Source organism: Poecilia formosa, unplaced genomic scaffold (assembly GCF_000485575.1).
Source record: "Poecilia formosa unplaced genomic scaffold, Poecilia_formosa-5.1.2 Scaffold148, whole genome shotgun sequence".
NCBI lineage: Eukaryota > Metazoa > Chordata > Actinopteri > Cyprinodontiformes > Poeciliidae > Poecilia > Poecilia formosa.
This window is the reverse complement of record NW_006800087.1, coordinates 1,093,052-1,116,998: the sequence shown is the minus strand read 5'-3', so window position 1 is coordinate 1,116,998 and position 23,947 is coordinate 1,093,052. Positions and strand designations below refer to the sequence as shown.

Sequence of the window (23,947 nt, the reverse complement as noted above, 5' to 3'; positions counted from 1 at the left end):
TGACAACTTGACATTAACCAAGAAATCATTACTGATATAAATTTGTTATAAAAGTATTACTGATTGCACTTTAAAAATTAGGTAACTTTATGTTATTAAAGGTAAAGTTTAAACAGTAATGATTTCTTGGTTAATGTCAAGTTGTCAATACAAAGACATTTTGAATAATGTCAACTTCGTATTAAAAGTGTCATAATTTACCGAATGACGCTTTATGACAACAGTCATAAATATTCATAAAGGCTTATTCATGTTCATGACAGGTGTTATGACATGTTTATGAAAGTGTCATGTCAGTCTTATTCAACCCCTTCAAATAAAGTGTTACCAAAAAAGAAAATGGCCCATAAAAAGCTTTACATAAACATACAATCAGTGCTGGCTCTGAGAAAAACAAAACATAATTCAACAAAAAACAAATCAGAGTGTTAAAACATGTTGACGTTGTCCATCCAAACAATGTTGGAATGACAGAAAATCTTAATGTACATTCTGTTTTTACCAGTTCATTAAAAAAAAAAAAAACCATTAGGTATTAGCTGTGAATCATCAGCAGCCTAATTTTAAAAGCACCTTTATTAAGTTGTAAAGCACCTTTGACCCAGAAATGCATGTTAACACATAACGAGGCATGGGCCGGCTGTCTGTTGAGGCATTCCAAGATTATAAAAAGTTACTGTTTATAATACTTCAAATGTTGTTTCTGTCACTTAGGACCATTTTATTGGCCAGAGGAAGTGCTAGAGTTGCCAACATTTTTTTCTGGCTGCATAAAGAAACCCAATTGTTTTGACACACAACTACTCAGCTAACCAAAAGAAAGCTGGAACACTTTTCTGTACAAACAAGAAAGGATTTGACAGCTGGGAAATTTATGCTGTTGTGAAAAGCTTTTCACGACAGGATTAGTGCCGCGTCTTCATTGATGCAAGTCCTTTACTGGTCGGTCCTGGTGAAAAGAGAGCTGAGCCTCAACTTACCAGCAGATGAACATTCCTACCCTGATCTGTGGTCAGAAGCTCTGGGTAGCGAAAGAACGAGAACACCGATACAAACAGCCAAAACGAGGGTGTCTGGGTTCAGTCAGCCAAGATGGGTTCAGAGTAGAGCTGCTGCTGGCCTGGAAACAGCGCAGGTGGCCGTATGTTACTTTTAAGTAATGCTGTTCTAAAGCTACCGTTGGCTAGCTCTGAGCAGCATCTCTGACTGCAGGTTCAGATGCCTGAACCAGCCAAAATCGGCTTATTTTCTATTCTTTGAGGAAGAAATGAACAAACCTAAATCATGTCCTACCTTTTGATTTTTGTGCAAACATGAACTTGTGGAGTTCATTTTGTGGGATCGTTATACCAGCCCATGCCTTTGCATAATCTCTTTTTCCTCTGGTCTTTCCCCAAGCACTTTGGCTTTTTGCATTACCTGGTTTTGATCCAAAATTTTACTACAGTAAATTAAGAAAAACTGAACATGGTAGAAAAAACAACAACAACAAAAGAAATGCAGTGACCACTGAGGCAGTCAGTTTGGCTTGCTGAAGTTGCCGTTAGCACCGTGGTTTCTCAGTCGGTGGATGGCGGCTGTTTCGTACCAGCATTTCATGAACAGACGGCAGGTCGCGTTGCAGTCATTATGAGTCCAGTCTTGGTAGCGCCCTGCAGGTGAAGCAACACTGTCTTTGGACCGACCGAAGCACACAGCGACCCAACAGCTTCAGCTTGTCACAGAAGCGGGAAGACATGGTGTTTTTTCTGCAAACTGAACAGACAGAAACCAAAACAAAGCCTGAAGTCCAATACATGAACACATTTGCCCTGACGTATGGAAAGGAATGTAACTACACAATCGGGCCGACAGGTCGCAGCCTGATGAAGCTAAAATCGGCCAGGTCTGGTCATCAGCTGATTTCTCAGTGAATCTCTAATGATAAACAAAGATTAGTAAGCTAGAAGTTGATCAGACCATCTTTCATTCAGAACCTTGTGTATCCTGGTCTTCTCTGAAGGTGTACCGTGATGCCCTGCCTATTTGCTGATTTTTGTAAAGCACAATACCTACAGTAGCTTCAATTCTACTTGCACAGTACCATTTGCACAGCAGTCAATATAGACGTGTCTTTTAATTTCCTTGGCACTGATTAGATGTGGTTAGACCAAAAGTATAAAACAAAGCATGCCACTAAAATTTGATCAGCACTAAACGTCGGCTTTGGAGAATTGTTACCTTCACAATGTGAAATTGAGGTGCGAATGTGTGCATGCACAATGCGTGTGGGAACGCAATCTGCTTTTCCGATCAACCTCTTTCACCGCCAGAGGAGCACAGGAACACGCTCACACATACAAACCTGAGTTTTTCTTGCATTCATGCATGTTGCATTTCCTGAGTGTTTCTGGTTTAGAAATCGTCTCACAAAAGCGGTTTGGCAAGACGGCCGAATCCTGATCGCTCACACAGTTGACTGCGCGCTGCTGCTGACCCTCTCCACAGCTCACAGAACACTAGAAATAAGAGTACTAAGTTAGAAAAAAAAAAAAATCAAACATCTAAAACATTAATTGTGGGTCAGCAGAGTGAGACTGACCTCCCCCCAGCCTTCGGTTTTCCAGTGCGTGCAAGGCTTTAGACTGCACAGTTCAGTGCCGTTTGGCCTGGACGTGGTGCTGCAGCGATGAGGTTCGGGGCAGTACACCAGTCGCTCCCTGATGCCTTCACCACAGCTGCCAGAGCACTGGGGACAACAAGCATTACTGCTTTATTTTTAGATCATTTCTCCAAACAGCCCCCTTGCTCACACAGAGAGCATTGCAAAATTGTTGACAGTAATACAACACAATGGTTTGATCTAAACCATTGTGTTGTAGCTCTGGCTGTATGTTTGGGTCTGTTGTAGTGCTGAATTGTGGACCTCAGCCACAATTTTAAGTGTTTTGGAGTCTCTTAGCAGGTTTTCTTTGGTTGTCCTGTTTATTTGACCAGCTTCTCTGTCCCTGCTGAAGAAAATTATCTCCTCAGCTTGATGCTGCACCATGTTTCACCAGGGGGAAAGTGTTTTCAGGGGGAGCCAATAGGATTTCCTATGGGTTTCAAACTGACGAAACTCTTACCCAAGAGTTAATTAAGGATAAAAAATATATTTCAGATAGTCATAAAAATGCAATGTCTAGAAGCATAGGCAGCATAGATAATGTGCCTAGATATGCCCTGCTATGTTTAATAACATGTAAATTGAATGTATGATTGTCCTACCTGTCCCCAAGGTGACACGGTCCAGTTCATACAGGGCTTTTGGGGGCAACCCAGGGTGCTTAGGGGTCTGCTGGACACAGTCTGACAGTGGAAAGGTCTGAGTGGACGTTTACTCTGAGAATCAACACACTGAACGTCACGGTGCCTCCTTCTCACAGACCCACAGCTTTCTGGACACTGTGGAGAGAATTACAACACAACATGCGCCGAACAAAACTATGCGAGTTAAAACAGAGACAAGAGTTTTTTATTTTTTTGTATTTCTTCAGTGACAGAGAATAATTAATGATTAATGTATTCTAGTATTAATTGTAATTAACAAGTAAACTGTGTGACTATCAGTTTCCTGACATCTAAAGTTGCTGACCTTGCTCCAGCTGCCAGTTTTCCAGGCAGCGCATGGTTGCAGATGACATGTTCGTGCAGGCTCAGGTCTCTTCATGTTGGCACAGTCCTCATCATCCTCTGAACTGCACACCACGGTTCTCCATAGAGCTCCAATCCCACATGTCGTTGAGCACTGGACAGAAATGAGGATCGTCTTTAAAAAAATAATATGTTTATGCTTAGCACAACATTAAAGCATTATACTTAATGTGAGTGTTTCTGTGGACATAAAAACATCAATAATACATTTTAAGGGATCATATTAGATCTTTGGACATTCTTCTTTTTAGTCTATTATTATTTAATGGAATAAACATGAATGTGTCATTATATGTTGGTTTGGTCCACAAACCAGTGTACTGAAAGCTATTTTATTTGATCTGCTTTAATATCTTTTTTTATATATTATTTTGTAGAATCTTTGCTCTGGAAAGTTCTTCCAATTCCACTTTAGCAACATTTCCAAGAACTGTTGTAGATTTTTGGTGGCATTTAGGTGAATCTACCAGGATAAAAACATTAACAAAGTAGAAATGTATGCCTGAAAATATTTCTGCTGGGGAAATAGTACTTTTCATATTACCCTGAACATTCAACATGAAGGAAGGAAAGATGCTAAGCATTGTGGATTGGTTTAATTTTCTTAGCAGTATTTTATGTGTCACTATTTTTCATCCCAGTTTAAATTTTTCTACAGTTTAATACTTTCTGTTAATTAAACTGTGTGGATTTTAAATCTGCTTTAGGTTATCTGCAACAACAGAGTGAGAAGAATCAATCTTGAGGGTGCAGGGTAATTAAGTTTCAGTGGATAAATGTTCAGGGGAGCATCATGGAAACATTGTTAATGTAAATGTTTACTGGAACGATGTTTTGCAGACTAAGACAAAAAGTTCAAAATATATCTTTACACACCTCACTCCAGTTTCCTACAACCCAAAATACATCCATGTTAACTGGTTCTCTGGCCATCAGGTTTCTTTGGTCACTCGTGGAATTGCTCTGCGGACTTCTTGGTTGCTGGTTTTGGCTCTTGAAGTGGCTTCCTTTGGACCTGGGTGGTTTTTTAGCACGAGCAGTTTGAGTGGTTTTCTTGGTTGTTGCAGGGGAGCTCTTCAGGTTCATAAATGTCACATGAGGTGGCACTGCAGTGGTGGATGGTTTTCTTATAGATGTTGCAGGAACTTGTTTCGTTTTGAAGATAGTTTTTGAAAGGCCCGGGCCAAACTTATGCATGGGAGTGGTTAGAGGAGCACGTTGTGTCCATGGGCGGTATGGTTTAACATTTGAGGTGGTGTTGATGTTGGGTAAGTGGTGGGTTGTCCTTGAACATGTGTCAGTACTGGTAAGAGAGCATGGCAATGCAGTTGTGGGTGGCATTCTAGTTATATGCTTGGTAAGAGGACGTGCTTGTGGTTTTGGTGTGGTTGTCTGAAGACGAGTTGTTACAGACGTTTCTGTGGTGAAAAAGTCCAGGTCAATAATCTTCTCTTCTTGTTTCGTCTTGTCCTCAACGATGTAATCATATCCTGGGGAGTACAGGACCCCATCCTCAGCGCTTCCCTCCTCTGCGTCTACATTTTCCTCCTCTCCAACACTTGTTTTCTTTTCTTTATTAGCGGAACTTGATTTGTTAGAATAAACTTTCCTCTTTGCATTTTTCATTTTCCTCATCCGAACACCAAAGTCATGATCCTCTGAGACTATAATTTCAGTAAATGCAACTTGAGGGCTTATAGTGGATTTTGTGGTGGCAGTTGTAGTTTCTTTGGTGGTTGTTGTAGGCGCAGCTGTGGAGCTTATAGGTGCTAATGATGTCGAGCCAGGATGTTTAGTAGGGGGAGTTTTATTTGGGTAAATGCGGCGATACACAGGGGGAAGCCCAGGTCGTCTGTGAAGACTTGAGTTTGGGCAGCTCTGCAAAGCACACAGTGATTTGGACCTGGGTTTGGTCGAGAGGTCACAGATCTTCTTTGGCGCCAATGTGCACGACACGGTGCGTGAGCGAACTCCCCCTCCACATGTGACGGGGCACTAAAAGCACAACAAAAACAATATCAAGCTGGTGGAGATACTTGCAATAAAAGTATTTCATTGGTAAAACTGAGGTTAAGAAACAAGCTACCCTTAAAAAAGGCTTACTTCCTCCCAGTTGCCAACAGCCCATTCCTGCCCACATGGCACATCTCTGTTGCACGGCACCACAGGTTTGGGTTTAAGCAGATGCTTGCATTCCAGAGGGTGGAGTACTCTCTCCTCCCCTGAAACAGTGCGGACACAAAGAACGGTTCTCTTCCTCAATCCTGTTGATCCACAGGTTTCTGTACAATGCTGCCAACCACCAACCCACCACCTAAGAGCCAGAAGACAGAATAACAAAGTAAGCAAAAATATTCTTATCAACCATATGGAGCTCAAACCTTTTTAGAAAATGAGCACGTACAAGTGTTTGTATTGAGAACATTACAATACTTTATAAAAATGTTGTCAATAATGTTGAAAAGATTTTAACTTTTAGTTTGTATACATGTTGCCTCATTAAAGAATCTGAAATTTTAAATGAAAAAATAATTTGTGTTCCTAAGTAATTGCTGTAATTAGCTTAAAAAAAAGAGAGAAATTGTACAAAGTAGCTATCTTTTTTTTTTGGACATATTTATTACAGTACCCAAAAAAAATAGTATTGTATGTCCTAAACTACAGAAAATATAAAAGTTTATATAAATATAGACCTTTGAGCTGTGAAACCGTTATGGTTGCTATTCACAGGTAAAAGTTGAAATCATGGCTATGCAATAAAAATGGCTGATTTTGGCTGCAGAAAATCTGCAATACAGTGTGAAGATGCCAGAGAGTACACACCGTGCAGGACATTCCATATTTTTACATTTGCGGTGTCGGTCCTCTGGACGGCTGTCTGGGTCGCACAGAGACTCGTCCATGACGCCCACATCTGTTTCAAAACACAGCACTGGCTGGTGCTGCTCTCCTAAGGACAAAAACAGTTCTAATTTAGTATATTTTATTGGCAAAACAAAAGCAAGATGTTTCGAAATAAGCCAAACCTAGGCCACAGGTGGTGCTGCAGTCGGTCCAGGCTCCGTGTCTCCAGCTGTAAGTGGGTTCAGTGACCTCATTTTCTATAAATTTTGTCTTCTTGATGGTGTATTCTAACTTAATACCTGGATTCTTCTCCTGAAACAACAACTATAAAAAAAAACAACAAAAAAACATAATGTAATCAAATAATCCACATTCTTCTCCATCTGGTTTTTCACTAGAGCTTTAATTTGGACCCTTATAGATTTCTGTTTTTACTTTTTTGTCACACTCATGTGTTTCAAATATTCAAATGAATGGGAATAATACGACAACCTCACTGAAGAGCGGATGAGAAAAGAAGTCACTGAAATGTATCAATCTGGAAAGTGTTACAAATGCCATTTTTATGGCTTTGGGGCTCCAGGAAAATCACAGTGAGAGCTTTTATCCACAAATGAGAAAAACGAATATGGAACACCAAAATGTCACCAATGACTCATTCAGGTGGTCACACGGGAATCAAGAACAACATCTAAAGCACAATGTTTGTTTCGGGTAAGGTCACTGTTCATGCAATGAGTAACAACCGAAACTGGCATCGATTGAGAGAAGATAAAACTAATCAATAAAACACAACAACACAGACGATGACCAACAAGACCTTTGTGAAAATATTCTGTGAACCGACGGGGCATACGACTGTTTTACATCTGTGGCATGTGTCATTTCAGAAAAAATTAATCAAACTAACAGAAAAACATGGTGGTGGGGGTATGATGGTGTGGGCTGCGTCAGGACCCTGACGACTTTTCATCAGAAAAACCTGAAAAGGGGTATTGCTATCACTTTGCAACCCAGTTGGATCATTAACCAGAACAATCACCTAGAGCAGAACAGCAAGTTCATCTCTCAAAGACGAAAAAAAGGATTGTGTAGTGGTCTAGTCAAAGCCCAGGATTAAATCTGATTGATTCATTTTGGCCCTGAACAGGCCATTCATGCTCAAAAACCAGCCTCTCTTTAATTTAAAGAAAAAAATGGCCAAATTTAATCCAAATCCTTGTTAAAAACTTACTGCCATGTGTTGCAAACCTGGTAAGTGAGTGTGTTAAAGTAAATTATAATAATTAGGGAGTAATTACTTGTCATTTTGCATTTAATATGGTTATATTTATCTGAAATTAAAATTGGCATGATCTAGACTGATACAAAAAAACAAATAAACAGTAGAAATCTGTAAAGGGGCTAAATGTTTTGTTTTTTTTCCACAGCACTGATTGTGAGTTTCTTTATTTAAGAAAAATGAATGACCAAGGACTATTTTGTGGTGGGACTCAATTCAGTTTGATTAGAAGGTGAACTACGGACACAGATTAATTCAGTTTAACCTCTACGAACAGGACTCTTTTAGGAGTGAAGTGGCACAACGCTGATTATACTAAACCTTCTGAACATCTGAAAAAAACAGCTGCTTTCATCCACTCCTATGAACGGGACAACCTACCTGGAGCAAGACTGGCTGCTTGGTAGGTCCAGGTGCAGTGAGGTTCTCCATGTCTCCACTGCGCTCATAGTAGAACGTCGTCCCACCTGCCTCGTACTCGCCGTTCCACTGGATGATGAAGTTCCCGTTGAGGAAGTACTCGTCTGACCCCACACTTCTGAGGGCCAGGAAGTTACCTGCCTCCTGGGCTTCCCTCACCAGAATGTCCCGGGCGCCCTCTGGTATCACCCCCACGTCCACGTACCCTGGGAGAGTCGGGAGGGGAATCAGAGTCGCACTGAGGTAATGGGATGGCCCACCATGGCAGCTGCCACGCTCACACCCAGACTTTCAGACACCTTCTCTCTGATGTTTAACCCGGGTGGGCTCGGTGTGCATGGATGCCTTGCATGTGTGACTGAATGTGTGCTTATTCGGCACGGAGGGGGTGGGCTGGAGGTGGGGGTGCACTGCTCTGTCTCTGTTTTTTATTGCGTGGGGATGGGAGGTGGGTGGTTTGGGGGAGGACGAAAGCAGCAATGAGCGGGTCTGTGCAGTTTAATGATGTTTGTGGGAAGGTGTGTGTGTGTGTGTGTGTGCATGTGTGTGTTTGTGAAAGGAGGTGGGGGGATGCTTGCCCTCGGTGTGAGCCTTTTGAAGTCTCACACATCTGGGCCGGTTATCTGGAAGGGATGCAACGTGCAGCAAACACACACACAGAAAGAAAGAGAGATTGCAGGGAGAAAGGCGGGAAGGAGGGGAGTTTTTATTGTTTTAGGGCCTCTTTCACTATGAATCTGTCTTCACGGTATGTTGATTTAGCGGGTGAGTTATACTTGTCCAAGTGCAGTAAAACCAGACAAAGATGTGTATCTTCAGACAAACACGGGCCTGCATGCATGCACACTTAAATCTCAGCACAACAGGACAAACAGCTGCAACATGTGGACGAGGTTGCTGCCATGGCAATAAACAACAACTGTACAATGTTGATGCACTGCCCTGAAATGACTTCTGTGCCTGCAGACATACATTTAAATTCTGCGCTTTTTCACACTCATCTTAGTAGGTCCTTCAAAGCTTTTTCTCGTTAGCAGTCTGTCTGCTTTGCGTTAATAATTTTATAATCATACAGACTCCCTCGGTTGGACACAGCCCCTGGCCAAAATGTTCACACAACACATTTTGCCATGTTGCAATCACAAACTTGAATGCATTTTTATTTTGATTTTAAATGAAAGGCCAAAACAAAGTAGTGCATAATTATGATGTAGAAGGGAAACTATATATGAATTTCAAAACCGTTCCATGCAATCACCCTGTAGAGATGGCTGTATTTGAAGGCATTGTCTGACTATGCTGGGCCGTCTGTCTCTACAAGCTCAGTCAGATTAGTAGCTCAGGCTGCTAGTCCTGCTGAAATGTGAACATTCACCTACTCTCAAGTCTTTTGCAGAAATTGTAATAGCTGAAGACATGAATCCTCACAGCATGATGCTGCTACCCCAATGTTTTACCGAAGCGACTGATATGTAGGTAAATAGTCTACATTTGTGTAGCGTTTGATTAAGTCAGAGGACTCCAAAGCCTTTTGGCTCAGTCATTCACCCATGGATTCAGCACCTCCTGGCCCTCTGACCACCATAAGCTTGAGGTGTTGTGTCGTAGCAGGCTGCTATTTTAAGATGCTCCACAACTTTCTACATCATCTATCTGCTGTGTTCTTTGGTCTTCATGATGATTTGTCCACTAATATTCTCAGACAGCTGCATCCATACTGAAAATGATTTAGGAGATATCTGGAGACAGTTGTTCTCTTTGTCTTGATTTTCTTTTTAAATGCTAATACAAAAATGTTCAAGGGGCATGAATAATTTTGCAAAGCACTGCGATTGTCGTTTCACTCACCAAAACCTTCTTGTTCATCATATGTCTTATAAACCATCTCACAGCTTGTGCCGTCGCCCAGACAGACCCCACAGCGGTCCTCCACCGCGTTTGAGTCGATACCAAAGTCACAGCCGACCTCCTACACACAAACACACAAATCACAGCACAGTGGAAGTTTCCACAGAGGATCTTCTCCCTCTGTCAGTATGTAGTTGCTCTGCGGTGTGTCATCATCCCGCTCCACTCTAACCCTCCCAGTCCCTACAGGTCTCTTACCCAGGCACACTACCTTGCACACTCCGTTAACACAGATGTTTCTGGACTTGTTGTTCATGAAGCACGGCGTCCCGTCGGTCACCGCGTCAAGCATCTTCTCCGAAAAGTAGTCACTAACTGGTCGGCAGTGAAGTTCGCAGGGATTTACTGAGGATGAGCATAAAAGAAAAAGAATCAGGTTTATTTATTTATTGACTTTTTTACTCATTACTTTTACTTATAACCATTTATTGCTACTGTTTTTAATCACTATAATTTTATGCCATACATACTGCTATATGTATATAGATAAACTTTAAAATTGCACTCCAAGGCACAAGGGATGACATAAAATGATCTAATTGTCCAATAGATTAATACAGTGATGTCCAAAGTCTTCAGGGACCGAAATCCTGCCTGTTTGAGTTCCCTCTTTGGTTCAACACATCTGAATTAAATGATGATTTGTTAACAGGCCTCTCCAGAAGTGTTGGAGGAAACGCATCTAAAACTGACAGGACACTGACCCTCAAGGACCGAAGCTGGACATAACTGTAAATTTATGTAGAGATTAAGTTTACTCATTTTGTTTTTTCTGGTCTTCACCCCTCAAAACAGTAAACAAGTGAGATTTAATTCCAAAGAGATGCTGAGAACATAATTACTTGAAATTGAGGTAATCCAGCTTTATTTTCTATCTCTTATTAAACAGCTGACACGAGAAACTCACCTGATGATACCGCTAAAATTGAATTTGTTATGTGTAAATTGACAACAACTATGACAACCATTTCGTATCGACAAACTGCCATAAAAACCCAACAGAATTTGAGTGCAGATGCCGAATGACAGAAAACTTTCAAGGGTTAATGTTGCCCCCTATTGATTAATTCCAAGAACTGCATCTATTGTTGAATTATGTTATGAAACAGAAAATGTTAAGAAATAAAATAAAAATACCCAGTCTGTTAGAGGGTTTCATCACTTACATGGGTTAACGACTGGGATCCACTGGTAGAGCTGGTTGTGATACGGCACTGTGTCAAACTCACTGCACAGCATCTCTCTGAAGGACGGCTTCTCATTCTGACAAGGTTTGGTGTTGCAGGTCCGGTAACGCTTCCTTTCTCCAGTGCAATACTTTCCTCCAAATTCAGGTCTGTTGGACAACAGAATATTTTGAATCAACCATATAGCTAAGGATTAAAGAGGATGTCCAGAGTAAGTTCTTACTTGGGATTGTTACATTCCCTCTCTGCAGACTGAACTCCAGTTCCACAAGTCCTGGAGCAGTAGGACCATTTGTCCCAAAGCCCCCAGCCTCCATTCACAGTCTCTGGCAGTTTACCCACAATTACACACTCTCCAGAAATGCACCACTAAGTGAGAAAAAAATAATACTGAGATCATTTAAAAATCACTTGAGGTGTTTTTTGCGAGGTTAACTGCCCCCTCCATCTGTAAATGAAACCCTGGCATGGCTGAGCTTATAACGCCGTTTACCTTGTCTGGTCCACAGCGAGTACCATCTATAGGCGAGTCCAATTTGGATCTACAGCTACCATTCACTGAACACCAAAGAATCTGGCAAACATTCTGAAATAAAAAGGCAAAAATTAAAATCAGTAACGTCTGTTTTCTGAAGAATTTAATGTATAGTTTAATTTGAGCACGACTTACATCCACCTCTGGACAGAAAGTAGCATTTGGACCGTACTGGAGCTGGCACTGATGATGGGTAGTGTAGCGGACGCCAAGACGGGCCAGAGGGGTAGTCAGGTCCCTCTTGGAAGGTCGGTCATCCAAACAGAAACCCCAGCCACGGCTAAGGCAAATAACAATGAATATGAGGTCAGTTATTTTGCTTGGAAGAAGAAGTAAATGACCTCTAAATATACAAACATGAACACCAAATAATGTTTGTGTTGAGTTCTACTTTTCACTCTCAGAGATGCGTTGGCTGCTGCTGAGAATGAGGCGTCTCAGTTAATGGAGGAATGACTTCAATGCTACTTTTTGAACATCGAATGTGTGTAGGTTGTGTTGTCTTTAAGCTACTTCACTTATACAAACATCTCAGAATGGATGCATGTACACAGTGTTTTTATTTTTATCTGGTTTTTTGGTGCTGATGTTTTGTGAGATAAATAAAGCATTTATTTATCTATAATTTTCTTATTATACGGAGAAATTGAATTAAGATGACATGTCAAATTGTGTGACTCACTAGCTATCCATCTTAGCATGTAGCTAACTAGAAACAGAGGGAACAGTTTTTTTTTTATATGATTGATAATTAAAATACTAAATGCTTGAAAATGCCAGGATATTTGACAAGGTCATTTCCAGTTTTGAACATGAACTTTCTCACCCGACTTTGCTGAATCTGGAAAAACGTATTGTAAAATTTAAGAATCAGAATTATCCAATTAATCTTTAGCACAATTCTTCTAAAAAGTTCTAGAGTTTTAATCTCTCATGATTTGTTCTTCTTTCTTGCCTCACATGCCATAAAGCTGTGTTTTTATGGCTTGACTGAAAATAAATAAAATCTTGTCAGCACTTTATAGTGAGTGGTTTTAGAATAATTAAGTTCTGATTCTGCCTTACTCGAGGAAACGTGTGATGTACTCCTTGGAGCAGGACGACCAAGTCAGAGGCGAACTGTCATACATCAGTTGTCTCGACATGATGAACGGGTGTTTTGCTCCCACCTCGCAGTCATTCCCTTGGCCGTCATGATGGATCCCAAAGCTGCAATGAATCACAAATTAACACAACTTAAATAAAGACTGCAAAGGCTTTTGTACACAGGCTTTGTTTGTTTACCGTACTTACTTGGCAATGATCTGATTACAGAGCGCACCAGGAAGCTTATGTAAAGTAAGGCAAATCCAATAATGGACAGAGCTTTCATTTGGAGTGATTTACAAGAAAACTAAGGAGCAATGAGTGGAGAACTATATTCAAAACAAGAAATACATTTAAAGGATCAGAGGAACAAATGCAAAGAAAGAAATGTTCATGCAATTTTAAAACAAAGAGAGTTTTAAGATATGACAGAAATTAACTTTTTACTTTAATGGGAAAGTACTGTTTCAAGTCCAGTGAGCTGTTTATAAATGCTGCCCTAATTTTTAGTTATAGACACATTTATACTGTAATGCTTTGTTTTGAGCACTATGAGAATCATTTGGATGTAAAATGAAATTGGCCTGGGAATATTGTCTTGAGAAACTCCACATGTAATCTTTGTTTTCTCAAATTTATCATTATTGTTCTACTACAAAAATGTTATATTTTTCAGCAATTTGATTAACGAGATGTCCTTTTCTCTTTTTCCCATTTATATATTGTACATTCTAACAATTATCTGTCAATAAACTGACTTTCTAACTGGGAATCATCCTTTGGAAAAAACAGTGTACAGCAGCACGCTTGATTATCCATAACTTCATGTCTAGTGAAATAATACTGTTAGAACATATTGGTACTTTTTTCTTGTGATGATTCTCTGTTTGGTACTTTACAGGTATTAACATTGCACTACCTGTGGCCCATTTCATGAGCAACAGTGAAGGCGACAGGCAGTCCTGAATCCTCGTTGATGTTGCAGCTGCGGTGGGGCTGACACATCCCAGATAGATGAGAGAGACCCAGAGTCTCACATGGCTGGTTCATTCCTGCACAAATATCTTTCCTTCAGAGGGAAACAAATGTGAAAAATTATTACACATACCACCTCACTTCACACAGGGAACATGTACAGAACCCATGTGACTTAAAGGAAAGACTTTTGCCACTTGCCTTGTGATCAGAACAGCCAGATCGTGGTGAGCTGGGTGAGTGTCGCTTTGTGGATTCAGGTTTTTCTGCCACGCACAGAAACTGGACAGAGTTGTGTCTGCATGGTGAGCAATCTTCAATCCTTTCTGCAGCAAACACGAGAGTTTGACTAACAAATCACCACATATTAAACTCTTTTTAGCTCAGTTCACACAGGCAGAGTTTAATAAAATCATTATTTATTAAATATGTCAAAGAAAATCCATCCATCCATCCATCCACAATAAAGCCAAATAAATATGTTGTCTGTATATGTATATATATAAATAAAGGCCTCTTGCTTAATAATGTAAGCACTTATCAAAAAGTCACATAAGCATAGTTGAGTATTTGGAAAACTTTGGATTATTTGTACCTCTTCTCCTTGAAGCAGAATGAGGCGCACCAAGATGACGTGGATGGCATTTCCAATACTGGCATCATGAAATATTCCAGCAACCTGTCAGCATAAAAATGATCCGTAATGATAAAAAAAGAGAAAAACAGCCTGCGCAGACATGCAAAACACATAATCAGTTTAAACTGAAGGGGAAAAAAAGTTCTTTACCATGTTCATGATGGTGAAAATGTAGGACTCAACATTGTCGCTGCCATGGTATTCGATGAGTTTGGAGTCAGCCACCACCATGGTCTCCACCCATCGCTCCCGGCTGACTGAGCGACGCGAGCGGGACTGAGCCTGAGCCTCCTCCCTCTGCTGCTCCCTCTCCCACTCCTCCCTCTCTTTTTCCACCTGGTGAGAGTCACTTGGCGCATCTAAAGCACGCATAATGAAACGCATAGCTAAGAGCACACTTATCCTTGGTTGACTCAGGTGCAGGCTCAGCACAAAAACAAGGAAGAAAACTCATTTACAATTTCACACACACGCGCAGCTGTATATTCAGACACTGTGTGAAAGGACACACCTTGAACTCCGCAGGGGCTGGGAGTGTGTTTGGACTCCAGGCTACGTTTTCTTCTGTGGTTTTCCTCAGTAGATCTTGGATAGACAACGTGTGGTTCTGGAGTCCCTGCAGGATCACTGGGCAATTTCTGGGCAGGTTCGATGAAGAAATGCCCCTCCGGCAGGGAAAAGAATCCTCTCTGCAGCAAGAGGAAGAAAAAAAAAACATGACAGCGTGGCAAGCTTGGGCTCAGATCATTCATTGAGATGACTCACATATCCCAACGTGCAAAGCAAGCAAAGCTTAAATAGCTCTTTTTGGAGCATGTTCAAGAGTTTAACAAAACAAATAGAGAAAAACCTGTGTCAAATAAAATATTAAATCTCATTTTCTTACATGGAAACAGAACTCTGGTAGAGATGCCAAACAAATCATCATTAACTACAAAGTTTCACTGAAAGCTGGGAGGGCAGATGATCCCCATCTTAAAAACCTGCAGAAACAACCAGCCCACATTTTTTCCATCTGGCTGAAATCTGTCATTAGCCAGCAGATCAGAATATGAACCTTCTTCTTCTCCTCAGGCAACAATGCAACAAGTCCTTCGAAACTATGCTGTACATGTTCTTACAGGTAGAGGCTATTTAAACAGACGCAAACTGCTCCTGCAAACAAACAATAACATGAAGAAATTGAATCGACATAGAGGCCCATGTCTTTAAGCCACACATCAAAAAAGGAAAGACAAGAGCACATGGCATGGCAAATGAGGCAGGTGTGCTCTGATCCTCATAAGTTGACAACAAGAACATAGCAGCTCATTAAAACATGCTTTGAAATATCCACTGCTATGATCACTGGGTTTAAGTTTTCTTTTGTTTATGTTCTGCACTTTCGTTTATGTCAGGAAATGGCTGAAATTTGAAAACTTCTCCAGCAGATCAGATGGAAATGACCAGGAATTAAAACAATGAGAGCTCCCCTCCTGCAATGCCAGACCATCCACTTTCCTTAATCCTACTGGAAAAAGAAAGAAATAATACTTCTTAAAGAGAAAATCAATGGAGAGCAGAAAGTCTTTATCAACAAAAAATGAAAGCCAAATCATTCCTTTTCTAATGTCATAAAAGTCTTGGACTTGTTTTCTTGCTCCTCGTCTAACCGGCTGCTCCAGCACTGATCAGCTTTCTAGGTCATTTTGACAAGTTATACATGTGTTTCTTGGAAGAAGAGGCAACAGAAATGGGAGGATGCTCCTTCAGCAGTCTGCACAGCTATGACTCTGTATCCCACTGCTGCGTTCACGGAGTTCAGAAACTAGAAGTTGACACTCCCTTTGGAACGAAAAGATTTCTCCATCTGCTACACTAAATCCAAAAATGTAGGTTTCCACATATACTGAAACAGATGCTCTGCTGGATGCAGCTGAACTGCTCTGCAGTTTCTCTCACTCCAAACCACAGTTAGAAAGCACAAAGCGGATGAAAAACGTCTGTTTGTGCTGGAGGTTTTGGATATTTTTCTATAAAAAATGCCGAAGCATGGTTTCTTCAGCAGCAGCTCAGTGTGGGCCTTCAGCCAAACATCCCAGAGTTGTGGTGGATTCATCTCCAAAGCATGCTGGCTGATATGTCTACACACTCGGTAGGAAAAGTTTCCCACAGGCTCTGTGCAGCAAACGCTCAGCTGACTGAGCAGTTCTTCTAGATCTCGCCCAAACACTCTGTGTGGCAGCAACAACAGATAACCTTATCTCAGCTGTATGGGCTGAACACTGGACAAAATATTATTGGAAACCATGTTAATAATCTAAACTGCATTGCATACTTATTCATACCACTTGAACTTGTTCAAGTTCTGTCATGTTATAGAAGTCTATAACATGACTTCGATAACATGACTTCTCACTGACAAAGAGAAGAATTGTGAAGTGGACATAGAAGGAAAAACATCTTTTCAATTATTATGAAAACGTAATCTTAAAAGTGTGGCATGCAATTACATTTAGCCCCACCGCCATCAATAGTAGAACCTGATTTTGCTGCAGTTACCGTTTGGGTTGTGTCTTTACCAGCTTTACACATCTAGAAATCGAGAAACTAAAATTTCTGCACATTCTTCTTTTGAAAAAAGATCAAGCTCAGAGTGTGTAGAAGGAGAACACCTTAACATTGACTTTTACATATCACCACAGATGTTTGTTGTGGTTTAAGCTGCGATACACTGTGATTTCTGGCCCATTTTCAGCCAATTTCAATGTTTGCATGTGTCCCCAACATGTTGGATTTTCTTAACTTTCTTTCAACATTGACTTTTTTCACCACTCTCCTGTAGAGGCCATATTTCTAGTGTGCATTACTAATAGTTTCCTAGTCAACAGGTTCTTCAAGATGGCATTTGAATCTCTACAGCTCCTCCAAAGTTTTCATGAGCCCCTTGACTACTTCACTGATTAACCCCTTATGATTAAAGTGGACAGTCATGCATTTGTGCATTAATTTCATTAATAGTTTTCCCTGTACTCTTTCCATTTCCTAATTACATATGGAAGAGTCGTTAAAGTCCAGAAAATATTCTTATAATCTTGCTTTAAACCTTTTTAAACCTTTATCTCAGACCTGAACCCTTGTTTGACAGTGACTGTGATCATCTCCTGGCCTTGTTCCCTGAGTTTTAAGACTTCAGCTGAGTCCCAGCAGACAAAGGCAGGTGGTGGTCTGCAGAGCAACCAGTAAGGAATGCTACAAAGAGACACATTGAGAAGTCAGACTGCTGCTCTGCATGATGTGCACAAAACATCCAGGCACAGTCACTCTGCCTGCACTGGGTGTTTATAGTGTTAATGGTGATCTTTAAATTACTATACTGTACACAGATCCTTTGTGATCTTTCTCATCTGCATGCACAGACAACCTGAACCCATGTTAGCAAAGCCTTCGTTTTCTGTTTCACCATACATGGAGAACTGCTTCGCTGCAGCTCTGAATCCTGAATGTTCTGTCAACTTGGACAGGATTTCACTTTCCCCTTTCCAACCTCTGTCCATTAATCCCTTTCCTCTGACCTGAAAGGAAGCGTGCTGTTTGGGTGCGAGGTGCCAGAGCCATAGGAGGTTACCATAACATGGATCTGTGCTCTAAATACACCAGCCATGTGGAACTGCTTTACCCCCATTTCCTGCTTCTGTGGGCTAGAAGTGGCCGAGTGGACCTGAAATAAAGTGGCTGCCGTAATGCAGACCGTTTCCTCAGTAGAGATTAAATGGGACAGAAGGAGAGGTGGACGCTGATGGTGCTCATTACTGTAACATGATGAAGCACAAACTTGCACTTATTGAAGCAAGATTAAGGGCTGCACCAAGCAAAATTTGCATTCCTCCAAGTTCAACGTATAATTAAGAGGTGAGGGTTAATTTTTAGAGGTCAAAAACCTTGCTGGGATTTTTCATTTGCATAAATGCTGAGAATTTTTCATTTAGGTGAGGGAAATAATGTTATAATAGGTCTGAGCTTGCATGTACTTGCCTTGTGCATTGCCTGTGGCCATGCAAAAATACTCCCGCGAGTTCCCAAGAAAAGCAGCTAAAAACAGATTAGTTTATTCTCAGTTCAACGTTGTGGTTCAAGTGTTCAGCAAGAGTAAAGGGGGGGGTCTGCATGACGCAAAGACACAGGGTTCTGGAGTAAATATAGCTGAGTTAGCAGCAGTAAAACTCTGTTCATTTGAACTGCAGAGCAATTAAATCTCCAGCCAGACGCGGGATGCTAAAATGACAGGATGCAGAGGTGTTAATACAGTAGCTTGGGCTATGATGTGGCTTCACACCACTAAGGAAGCATGATCCAGCTATGTTGCCAGCTTTACACAATGCAGACATTTTCAAACATTCGTTATTACCCCGAGGAACTGAATGTGAGAAGGTACTACTCCAGAGGACAGACTGTATTTTCTTCAGTCTGCTCACTGGTACAAAGTTCAGTTTTGCTCACGTGTGACTGAAAGAGGTCACAGTCCAGAGAATTAACAGCAAATTAGTTTGGGTTGTTTGTTCATGACGTTTGCACTTTTTTTTCCCCCAATACTGACATAGACCCGCATGTTGAAATTAGTAGAAAAAAAAACAAAACTTTTTTTTTTGATGATTAGTCAGCAGCTGCAGAGCAGCCATTCTTAACGGTAAACATAAAATAAATGAGGATTCTGCAAATGTCTTTTTTGGGAGGGTAGGGACAGGAAATGATATTGTTTTTTTACAGTCAACTTCTCTTTTCTTTGTTGAGCAAATGTGTCGGTACCATTGTAGCTGTTTGCTAGAATTCAGTAGAGCATCTTATTCTCATGTTCCTGACAGAAGTCTCTCCAGGTTAACAGCAACTAGATATAATAAAACCTTAATAATTTGACGAACAGAAATTGTAATGCACAACATAAGTAACTTGATAATTAAACACATTTTATGAACAGAAAAACTAATTTACCCACAATTCACCGGTCAGAGCTGATCAAGGTAAATCTGGCTCACTGATTGGTGCATCGCTGCTCTTTATTGTTCCCTCTTGTTTAAAGATAACACACTACACTGTAGACAGGAAGTGTCATTGTAATTCTCCATAAAACAAAAGCAATAACTTAAAGAGCTCATTGTTTCACTGTAGAAGCTGACAACTCGACAAGTGGACCATTAGAGCAACTTGAATTTTACAAAAGTGGGACAAAGAAAAATCCTGCTAAATTATTGTGACATGCGTCATTATTCTTTTACCTGTCATCATAAAAGTCCACCCAGTGGCAGATTAATAAAGATCCCCATTTCAAATGCATTCAGTTCCTCTTTCTCTGCCTCATGAGGTTGAACGGCCTCCTTGCCGCTGGCAGGACTTTTCTCTCACATCTGTCTGGCTGAGTCTTGGTGTTTGATGGTTTCTGTGTGCTTTCAGCCGCTATAAACTTTTATCCACAGTTCTGTACAATGCAATACATCATCCTGCAGCAGGTTAAGGATGACAACGAGAACATTTGGTTTTGTACAAAGAGTACTTTAAACACTGTAAGACTAGAGAGTCCGAATTTAACGTTACGTAAGGCATTCTTTTCCCTGAAGGAAGATGAAAAGTGGGTCAAAGATATAAATTTTCCAGGCTCCCGTCATCATTTCAGTCTCATTATGAGTCATGTGTGACAAATTAAGAAATACAAGTCTGGGAGACATAACACAATTTAGTCAAGCGTAACTGAAAAGTAGTTGGATGAGGAATTCCTGTTGTGACACAATTGAGCAATGCACTCACACACTGAGGCACACTTCAGTATAAGAAGTTAGAACATCACTTTTTCCCACAAACCAAATGTTCATGTTCTTCATTCATTCCCTCTTTGGTTGTTTGTATAAACCTTGTCATGATAAATAAGGCATTTATGTTGAGTAAAGGCTTTACAAAATATATTTGATACATAAATCTATCTCGTGATTCCTGTCAACCTTTTATGGAATGTTATTCCTAGAAATCTGCTGTCCAGCTGGCTTCTTCATCTGGTCAGAAACACTACAGCCAAAGTAAATACCTTCAAGTGAAAGAAGCAGGTTTCCCTGGGTTTCTGTCTGTCACACCTTATTTTCCATGCAATAAGATATGCCAGAAGCTGTTACAGAAGCCCTATCCCGAGCACAGAACAAAGAGACACTGCATGCTCAGATGGAGTTCATGAAGACATTCTGCAAGTACAGACAGCGGCAATAAGAGTGTAAGAAAGCTAAAGGGTGCCGGTGAAAAGGAAAAGATGTGAAGCAGCAGCAGTCAGTGAGTCTGCAGAACAGACCTTCTGCAAACAGTGTCAGGAAGGCTTTGAAGAGCAAACCAACAAACTCAACACTGTCAGGTAGAGGAGTCTGCTGGTTGCCTGGGGCACATATCTGCTTAGAGTAGGTGTGAGCTGGCTACCTGCAGCAAGGAATGCAGGGTTTTAAAAAGTGACACGTCCAAAACCTCCAGCATTTCTCATCTTAAGTTCCTCCAAACCATCCATTTTCTTCCAGTGAGCCGAGATCAGGCCACAGAGGTAACAAGTCCAGGAGGAGAACCAACACACCCCTTATACTGGCTGATTCTGGGGAATCCTAAAGAAATTACCATCCCTTTGCTGCGTTCTGGGTCTGCTTCAGGTATTTTAATGGGTCCACAAATTGTTTTACTTTTTTACAAGATTCTTTCTTCACCACCACAGTCCAGAGTAGTGCCTGTGTTGCTGCAGACAAAATCCCAATCCATTAGTGCCCCTCCTGGTCCATGCCATCATCACTTGTGAACAAGTCACCTTAGGCATATCAAGATGCTTGATCTTCTCATCTTCTAGGGGCAGAGACTGACCCCCAACCTAAAAGGGGCAGTGCACCCTTTTCCATTTGAGAATCACTCAAATCAACATTTCCTGCTTTGGGACGTCACACCATTTCTACAATTTAAAGTCCTTTTAATTACATGCCAAAAGTGCAGCCGGTGCGGCACATATAGCAGTGCAGCACTCATTATAACCTACCTTTGGCTGCACACTGCTGAAAAAAGGCAACTGCAGCTTCTTATGGTTACAAAATGGAACCTGAACCAACGACACCAATCATTTAAAACGGCAACACTGCTTTAAAACTTCAATTGACAAGTTCTGACTGCAGTCTGGACACTTCTGTAATCAGATATCAGCCAGCTGTGCCTGTATTAAATCTTTTCTATTTGAATAAAACTAACTAGACCACTTTTTTTTCTCTGATGAATGAGACTGGGCTTAAAATAAACTATTTTTAGCCCTATATAGTTAGTAAAGTAGAAGGACTTCCTACCAGTCCTTTGCAGGTGCTGATGGCAGCCGTTCCTTTAACATCATGGGCTTCCACCGTGCCAAGAAGGTGGCAGGAGTTCCCGTCAGACAGGGCAGGCTCAGCCCTGCTGGCACTGCCATTCCTCCTCTCCAGGACGTATTCAGTTGACAGCAGGTGATGGTTTTTGGTCAAATTGAACATTAAGGTTCGACCATTGTAGCTGAGCTTGTAGTAGACCTGCCCCTCTGGAGAAAGGGACCGCAGTGCACGCCTGGATCTCCCGGTCTTGAAATGGTGAGACACGGAGTGAGAGACAAACTCACCATCAGCGCTGATTCTCACGGGATGGACGATGGATGGGTCTGAGCCAGACTGGGACAAATGACCTATAGAATAGCAAAGTAAACTGTTTATGCATGCGCTCTGCAGAGATTTGCACAAAAAAAAGTTGCTTCCATGCAGCCACACTGCACTGACCTTGCTCGCTGGAGAGGGAGAGGAGTCTGGCAGATAGCTCATCGTGGCCCGCTGCCAACATGAAAACAAAGTGCAGCCGAAAGAGAAGCGAGCACTCCAGCGAACATCGCATATTTCATAAGAACCAAAGTGGAAACCCGGGAGAAGAGTCATCTGCATCGGAGAGCCAGGCTGGTTGGAGGAGTCGACCTCTTCGATCCTGCACTGCTCCGGGTCATGACATGAACAGGCTCAGATTCCGATTGTGGAGGGGGACACGCTCCGAGGAGGGACTGGCAGCCCGATCAGGGTTTTAGGGGAGAGAAAGCTCCCTTCTCGGTGGAGGACGGAGGAGGAGGAGTATCTACTTTCCTCACAGGAGCGTGGGGGAAGCAGAGGAAGAGGGTTCCCTGGTTTGAATGGACCATGTCTGCTTCTTCCCTCCTGTCCGGACTTGTCTGTTGATGCAGCAGCGCATCTTCAACTCGTGTCGACGCTCAAGCAAATGAGTTGGATCATTAAGGCGCCAACGGGCTGTATGCAGATATTAAGTTTTATTCCAATGCCTTAAAGAGCGCTAACCTAAATCTATCCAGAGAGAGAATGCAAGATTAAAAATATATTGAAATTCTTTTATAAAACACTAAAATCCGAGCATCACACTTTGTCAACACTAGTAAATCCTGAAATATTTGGCAAGCATCACAGCTTGTAAACATTTTCACACCGAGCTACAGGCTTTTAATATTAGCTTGGGGGGATTTTTTCTCACTGTGACATAAGGTTCTTTCTTTTATGAAATACATTTTTGTTATTCAGAGAGCTGTCCCCAGACGCTTGATGTGTTAGTGACAACATTTAAATGACATTGAGGTGATTTAAGGTGATTATCTAATTGTGAGCAATCTCACAATTTCTAAATTCTGTGATTTTTTTTTATTTATTTATATTTTTTCACTTCACCAACTGAGGGTTTGAGATGACATAATACACTTTTTTCTTTTTTTATGTTAAGCTTAACATAAATTCTATCTGGTAAAACATGTATTCTCTTTAATTGATGGAGTGTTCTGATTTGATTTTTCAGTCTGAAGTTATCTTATAACAGACTTTTTACATATGTGCTATGTGCTATTCTTTTTACTGTGCTTTTGTATATAAAGTCATAGGGAGAAAAACTCCACTCCAAAAAAAATGTCATATTTCCTTTTTATCTTTTTTGTTTATCTTCAGAAGCATAAGTTGTAGTCTAAAAGTCAAACCTAAGGCACAACCTGTGGAAACACATGCATTTTGAAATTCAAGAGCAAACATTTCTTGGGTACAAGTTTCAGTATTGGCTTGAGGAGCATTGCCAAGTGCATGTTCTCAATAGTTCTATGAGACTGAATGTTAATTTGTACATTTATTTATTTCCTGATATAAACTAGCAAAATGGATTGCTCCATATAAAAAAAAAGAAAAAAGAAAAAGTGTATTCTGTCATCTCAAACCCTCAGTTGGTGGTAGCAGATATTCATGCTGACGCAGGTCATGCTGGAGATTTCTTGTTGCTAAATGCATCTAAGAATGAGGGATTATTGCAGAGTTAAAAGTTAAAAGTGAGCGATTGTCCACTGTTGCAGCAAGCTTGTTCAGGACGAG

At 41.0% G+C, this 23,947-nt stretch overlaps 1 protein-coding gene across 1 annotated transcript; it reads right to left on the bottom strand.

Moving 5' to 3' along the window:
• Positions 1 to 309: 309 nt before the first annotated feature.
• On the bottom strand, positions 310 to 23,223 carry LOC103145887 (ADAM metallopeptidase with thrombospondin type 1 motif, 12). The gene is made up of 24 exons (XM_007563538.2): positions 22,325 to 23,223; positions 21,869 to 22,233; positions 15,058 to 15,235; positions 14,697 to 14,905; positions 14,505 to 14,588; positions 14,111 to 14,235; positions 13,854 to 14,003; positions 12,914 to 13,057; positions 11,984 to 12,128; positions 11,807 to 11,899; positions 11,537 to 11,682; positions 11,293 to 11,462; positions 10,338 to 10,471; positions 10,067 to 10,187; positions 8,180 to 8,424; positions 6,699 to 6,840; positions 6,496 to 6,622; positions 5,776 to 5,986; positions 4,549 to 5,667; positions 3,614 to 3,766; positions 3,247 to 3,423; positions 2,582 to 2,728; positions 2,345 to 2,498; positions 310 to 1,755 (listed from the first exon to the last, which is right to left on the bottom strand). The coding sequence occupies exons 1-24, from the start codon at positions 22,434 to 22,436 to the stop codon at positions 1,628 to 1,630; spliced, it is 4,779 nt and encodes a 1,592-aa protein (XP_007563600.1). The 5' UTR covers positions 22,437 to 23,223; the 3' UTR covers positions 310 to 1,627.
• Positions 23,224 to 23,947: the final 724 nt, after the last annotated feature.

Bases quoted from the DNA above. Each gene is read 5' to 3' on its own strand.
- LOC103145887 (XM_007563538.2), bottom strand. From the start codon at position 22,436: ATGCGATGTTCGCTGGAGTGCTCGCTTCTCTTTCGGCTGCACTTTGTT. The intron at 14,906-15,057 runs GTGTGTCCTTTC...TGCGTGCTTTAG, and splicing joins CAGCCCCTGCGGAGTTCAAG to ATGCGCCAAGTGACTCTCAC. The intron at 2,729-3,246 runs GTAGGACAATCA...TGTTGTCCCCAG, and splicing joins CCGTGTCACCTTGGGGACAG to TGCTCTGGCAGCTGTGGTGA.